This window comes from Rhagoletis zephyria, unplaced genomic scaffold (assembly GCF_001687245.7).
Source record: "Rhagoletis zephyria isolate East Lansing unplaced genomic scaffold, Rhagoletis_zephyria_1.1 Rzeph_scaffold_03018, whole genome shotgun sequence".
NCBI lineage: Eukaryota > Metazoa > Arthropoda > Insecta > Diptera > Tephritidae > Rhagoletis > Rhagoletis zephyria.
The window spans coordinates 13,747-20,867 of NW_016160102.1; the positions used below are offsets into that span (position 1 = coordinate 13,747).

The 7,121-nt window shown below is 37.4% G+C and overlaps 1 protein-coding gene across 1 annotated transcript in view; it reads right to left on the minus strand.

The window, feature by feature from the left end:
- Positions 1-323: 323 nt before the first annotated feature.
- The window catches only part of LOC108368228 (mucin-5AC), a 26,708-nt gene continuing 19,910 nt past the window's right edge, over positions 324-7,121 (minus strand). Inside the window, exons 2-4 of the mRNA XM_017623030.1 lie at positions 1,126-1,680; positions 835-1,029; positions 324-777 (exon numbers count right to left, since the gene is read on the minus strand). Coding sequence (XP_017478519.1) covers positions 560-777; positions 835-1,029; positions 1,126-1,680 — 968 coding nt within the window. The 3' untranslated portion in view covers positions 324-559. The remainder of the gene's footprint in view (positions 778-834; positions 1,030-1,125; positions 1,681-7,121) is intronic.

Below are 7,121 nucleotides of genomic sequence, written 5' to 3' on the forward strand. Positions count from 1 at the left end.
GAATTTTTTGAACGCGCCAGCGACATCATGCATTTGTTTGTCTGTCGCTAGAAAAATAGAAATAGATCTAATCTGGTCACAGCTAAAGTTTTGGCGAGTTGCGGTGTTGCCGTGTCGTCGCCAAAATAATTATCTACATAGACTACGTGTTAAAATAATTTGACAGCAGTGGTCCGTAGCTGGTCGTTTCCAATGTGTTTCAAGCTCAATGTTTTGATTATTCTCCCTTTTCTGTTTGTGAAGGATCTCCGGTAGGGGAATGTGCTTCTAAAATTTCTAAAAAGTTTGTATCTTTCAATGGTTGAAATAATTTTTAGTTTATAAAAACTTTAATATCACCAAAAATACATAAATACATAGGTATGTATACATATGAAGGTGCATACATATATTGTTATCAACAGTAAACAATTTAAAACGCATACTTACAGACATTAAAATATTCTACATAATTACATAAATATGTATGTACATATCACTTGATCGCGAAAACAATACATCTATTAGAAAGTGCGAATTGATTTTGAGCAAATATGTTTGCCTTAATTACTTAGTAACCTCACTTTATGACGATATTTTGTGCAAGCTTTTTGACGAAATCGACATTCAAAAAATTCGCCATCAAAGTGAGTAAAGACTTTTTAGGTGGACGGCAATGCCGTAAACCTGCCTCCTGGCAACAAACATTGGGAAAGCAGTCCAAAGTTGACGCGCAAGTCTTTGGATGTAGATCGAAAATAGGCGGCGGTGGTGGCGTGCATTCAAGGTACTCAGACACTGAAGAGAATAAGATCATAATATTTTCATTTACACATGTTAAAAAAAAAAACTCACGATAATTAAACGAACGTTTCACCGGTACTGGTACCGTCTCCAATTCCGGCTGCGAAGTTCTACAGTAGCGCTTATTGCCGTCCGGACAACAAACCCGTGGCCAACAATCCGTATCCGTTTCGCACTCCTGTACTTGCCACCACAGCTCGGCTAGTGGACGGGTTGGGCATTTACGGGGTATCAAGCCCAAAATAGCTGGCATATAAGGAAAATAAATCGGAATTCTTACAAGATCTGAGTATATACAAATACACATACAGGAATATGGTGGCTCTAATAAAAAACACTCACGTGTATGCGAAGTCTCTTCAAGTGGCTTGGATACACCGGAAACACAACTTTTTGCACCAAATATTTCACAGCACAACTCGTCGCGATTCCAAACGGTGCAATCCTCATCGGTCTTACAGATTTTGGGAAAGAGTTGAAAACGTACCTCACTCTCCCGTGGACAATCGAATTGATTGCGCAAATTTTGCGCTATATTGCGTTTGTCTTTCTCGCTAATCGGTTCGTTTGACCTTTGGGACGGCGCATTAAATAAATTGAAGGTGGGCAACGCAATACGGAATGGGCCATCCGTCGTACTCTTTTTCGGTACAGCTGTGGTTGTTTGAATCTCATTAGATAATGTTGGAACTGTTGTGGTAACTTTTGCTTTTTGATAAGTATTTTTCTTCTCTTTAATCGGTGTCGTTGAAGTTACAATTGGTGGTGAAGGTGTATACTTCTTTGGTGGTTTTTTAGTTGAAGATGCCTTGGGTGGACTGGAGAGGCCCCAAAGTGTAGGAGAGAAAAAGCTGAAAGGATTGCTCGGAATACTATTGGTGATCGATGGTGGGCGAACTGGAATGAAAGTTAAAAATAATTTAATATACGATGATATAAGTATGTATACGAGTATATGTACATCTTAAATAAAAATTAAAAAAAAAAAACCAGTAAAAAAGTTTATGTTTGGGTGAAAGTGGCGCACGTATTATATATGATTTTTCACCTTTCTGTAAGCTAATTTTTAACTATAATCAGGGGTGTTTTTTTCTCCAATTTAAAACATTGTTGATAATATGAAATACTTTAACCAAGTTTGGTCAAAATCGATAAAGCGGTTACCTTTGGTCTATCCTTTGTAGTCATAACGTGGGCGGAGCCACGCCCAATTCCTAAACGTCTATATTAGTCTCATTTATTGTTAAGAGGTTGTTGTAAGTATCAATTTGGAGTAAATTAGCATCCTCAATTATTCAAATATCGAAGTTTTCGTATTTCTGAAATTTACCGTTATACGGGAAGCGCGTGTAATTTTAGTCTGATTTGAAAACATATGCAACGAATTGCTTTTCCGTACCTAGGTTATTAAGTGCACCGAGTTTAGTATTAATTCATAAATCGGTTACCAAGCCCATTTTCCAAAAATTTATACTGCTAAATGTTTATTTCAATCGCCGATTTTTTAGTGAATTAGCTGCAGTTACTGATTTATTGCAGTTTTCGTGATTCTGTAAATTACGTACTGCTATATGCGAGTATATGCGATGTGGGCGTGATTATTGCCCGATTTCAAATATTTTTAACAGATTTCTTAGCTGGGCCCTAAGCCCTAATTTTATAATAATATTAGTTTTTACCATAATTCCACTTCACATACAAATTTTCAACAATTTGGATCCAATATGCACAGAAATATCGTAGTTGTTGCATTTTTTTAAATACCGTGGGCGTAGTAACGCTCCGATTTCGCCCATTTTCAATACCAACCTTTCTTGGATAATGGGTAACCTACATACCAAATTTCGTTGAGATATCTCAATTTTCGCTCGAGTTATCGTGTACACGGACACGGACGGACGGACAGACAGACATGGCCTAGTCGAGTTCTCTATTAATTCTGAGCATTTATTTATGTATACATTTGTCTATGTCCATCTCGATTCCTTTAGGTTGTTTAGGCGCTCGGGTATAAAAAAATGGAAGTGCGCCTGGGCCACACTGGTTAAGTGAAACTTACGATACATATATATTTTGTCTCATAGCCAATATATGTACATAAGACTGCATCACCAAAAAAAGTTGCGGTTTTTCGCCGGGATTAGAAAATTTATCATATTTTAAGNGGCTCGGATGTAGAATGTGGAGACCTTAAAAGTTTGTGAAATTAAAGCTCACTTGAAGGCATATCTTAAAGAAAAACGAGCTCATCTCGGTGAAAATCCTCTCGATTGGTGAAAAACTAAACTAAAACTCCACCGCCAGCGTTCCAAGTGAGCAATTGTTCAGTGCGATCGGTCTTATATCGTCACTAGACGCGAATAAAGGCGCGAGCTCAAAAGTTGACGGCGAAAAAAGACGCATAAAAATAGCGTCAAAAACTCTTAACATACTTCGCCGAAGTTTTTCATAAGCATCTTTTTTCGCAAAATTTTTTTACGCGCCTTTTTTCGCCGTCAAAACACTATCGCGCCTTTATTCGCGTGTAGTGACAATATACGAGCCTCTAAGAAAACGCCTCATGGGAGAAGAGGCGGAAAAATTCCTTTATTTGAAATATAATTTGCCGTTTTTGAACTGTTATTACTAGATTAAAGACTTTATAGGGTAAGCACTCGTTCAATGTTCTACTAATTTACAAAATTTTTAAGTAATAAAAACGTTGAACTAAATTGGGTGCGGTGGCTTGGAGTTCCATGACTACCCTGGGAACGGTGAGGCAGACCCTCTCAAAGATTCAACGTCTGGCATGTGTTTGCATTTCGGGAGCAATGCGCGCAATCATCCACTGCATCTTTCAGTAGTAAGGTTTGCTAAGCGAACCCTCCTTATTTTCGGCAAAGGCAAGGTGTTATCAGGAACAGGGACAAGATAGGCATCCAGCTCCCCCTAGCTTTGTTCCCCTGGGACGATATTAGTATAGAGGTGTTCAAAAGAAACTTCAAGACCTACACTTGCAACAAGGCGACCTAGTGTACCTCTATTATGGAGAGTCACATACAGGCGAGAACACTACAGTATACTGCTGGCTGTAAAACACCTGAAGGGATTGGAGCTGGCGTGTATGGTCCCAGACTGAAGCGTTCGGTGCCCCTGGAAACCTTCCCTAGTATCTTTCAAGCGAAGGTCTACGCCATTAGTATGTGTGTTGAGAATAACATTCGGAGGAAACATAGGAACGACAGGATACTTATACTGAGTGATAGTCAGGCGGCACTTATGGCTCTCTCATCATTCGAAATCAAGTCCTCCTTGGTTTTGTAGTATGTAGAAAGGCTTAATGCTCTGGCAGAGGTTAATGAGATTCAACGGGCGTGGTCACCAGGGCACATGGGGGTCGCAGGTAATGAGGAAGCTGATCATCTGGCCAGAATGGCCGCTGCCTCGACCCTGATAGGACCTGAGCCCTTTCTTGCAGTGGAACCCAACACCGTAAAGGAAATGCTCAGAAAGGAAAACACCAAACTAAGGGAACTGCACTGGCGTAACACCATGGGTCTACGTCATGCAAAAAACATATTAAGAGAATACAATCTGATAAGATATAGGTTACTTATGGATCTCCCCAAATAGAAACTAAGAATAATGACAGGGTTTTTGATGGGCCATTGCTGGCTTAGAGGGCACCTATATAAACTAGGAATCTGGTCCAGCGACCTGTACCGCTTTTGCGATGCGGCCCAGGAGACTCCTTTACACCTTCTTATGGAGTGTGAGGCCGTTGCACGTAGGAGGAATAGGAGCATAGGGAACCTGTGGCCAAGAGAGGAGCACATACATTCACTATCCCCGGGATCTATTATGAAATGTTTAGAGTCTCTGGGGCTGGTCGACGTGTTGTGATGGGCTAAGGCCACAATAGACCTGCCGGTCACAGTGCTATACCTAGCTATCTATCTATCTTAAGTTGATTATAGCTTTTTTAATGCTATTCCTAATAGTCGCATTCGCATTCGCACATTCGCATTCCGAGAATTCGCATTCACATTCGCGAATGTGAAAAATATGACATTCGAAACATACCTAATGTGTTCATAAATAGTTAGGTATACCACAAGTATGCATTCATATCTATTCAGTATATAAACGCAATTTTAAATGTTACTTTCGTGCCACTAATTTCTAACATGTTTTCGAAACGGCTATATTCCATTCACTTTTTGCAACAATATTTGAACGAATTTTACGGATAAAACTATGTGGGCAACGAACGTACATACATACATATATATTATCATTGAGGAAAACAAAAGAAAAATTTCGTTGAAAAAAAGAAGGCAAATTCACGTTCTATTTACCATTGGTGTGCTTGCGAATTTTTTATTAAAAACAGAGGAAAAACTAGCTAATCTAGACACAAATGCATACATATGTATATGTTTTTAAATATATACATATATGTATGTATGTATTTGTATGGAATATATTGAAAGTGAGCATATAATTTATATGGAATTATAAACAATCGGGACGCCTGCGCAGCCACACTTTTCGTCTTTCATATGCATTCATACACACTTATATAGGCATACACCCGCTGCAATTTAGTGCAGTGTCGTTGCAATAAAAATAAAAACGTATTGAAAGCAACAGCATTTAACTGTGGCAGTTACACAAAGTATGTAGTCAAAACAGCAACCGTGGCAAACAATAATGGCACGTATGTAGGTCTATCTGTCCACTAGGCAATTCACTGGATAATGCTGAGAGACCAAGCAACTGTTGGTATTACACGCTATCAAATAACAAAAAGGTGTTTTGGTATGAAAACATACGTATGCACTAATATACTACCAAAACATTAGGGCGGGTCGAAAATCAAATTTTTANGTAATAGTGAAAATATATTGTTTCATGAAGTCAACAACAAGCCTGCAAAATATTAGTCTTTTATTTTAATTGTAAGAGCCCGCTCATCGACCGCCAAGTGACCCACAGCACACTGGTCGAATAAGACCAATTCTTGTTAAAAATTCTGAGTTCAGAAAAAAGGTTTGGTGCATATTATTAGATAATGAATTGGTTAACACAAAAAATAAAGTCAAGTATCATTTAGTTCATCGTTAATCTCAAACTTATCTGTTTTTCAACTAAACTGTAATTGTTTTGTTGATAATTGCATTGGACTTTAGTCAAAAGATATAAATAACAGCGCATTCATATTTCTGGAGTGTATTTAGGTCGCTGGCTCCAAATATTCTAATCTTTTTTTAATATTAGCTATGGTATGCGAATTTTGCAAATTTAGGAACAATTTCGGTAGCTCTAATAGAAAATCCATTATTTTCCATCATCGTGGAAAAATTTTGTTTATGCGAATGAGTATAGAAACACTTTACAGGCACAACTTCTAGAAATACTAATTAGTTTATAGATAGTATATGCCTAANAAGAAGCGGAAAAATTCGAAGGCATTATAACGCTATGCCTTCTAGAACACGTTACCACTAAAAGCGATTACCGATTTTTTGCTGGGTATCGCCTTCAATTTAGTAATTACGTACCGATCGAGTAATATTTACCAAAGTTATATCGAAAAACTTAGGTGGATATCCAGTTTTTTTGTAAAAAAAATTTCTCTTCAATTGTATAAACAACTTTTAAATGAAAGTACCGGATTACAGAAAAGTGTGCCAGGGAGTGACTTTTTCCGTTCAAGCTGAATGCAAAGCAATATCGTCCATTTTGAGAGTCCTCAAAAGGATTTCCCAGGATATGTTAAAGACTATTGGATTTGCCTACCGTCANGTCACTTTTTCACATAATGGAATTAACTAAAATATTTATATATGTATATCTAAACACTTATTGCACGTCCCCTACTTTCAAATAACGGCAAATTTAGAAACCGCGAAAAATGTGCTTCTTCGGTGACTAATGAAACCATTCTCCACCAATTTTCAAGACTGCATAAATGGAGTTAAAATGGGCGTTTCTCATCATCTTTGACAATACATGTTTGAATTCATTCACCACGATCTTGAAAACTGACCAAATCGGCGTAACCAAGTCCATGGCCCTTTTAATATTATATAAACATCCGAAAACATTAAAACGTATGAAATAAATCTCGTCTCACTTTTTTGTATTTTTCACTTGGTTGCTGAAGTAATGAAGAATTGAAAATTCATGAGCGAAAATTATAGTCTTTTTAAGTTGTATCTTAATATCTTAAAAACTTGTAGACTTATTGAAAAATGAAAAAAAAATTAACGTGAGGTACTAAATTTAATAACCCTTAATTTTATATATCGTCCAGTTTATAACAATTAACGCATTCTGAAGATATTACAAGCCAA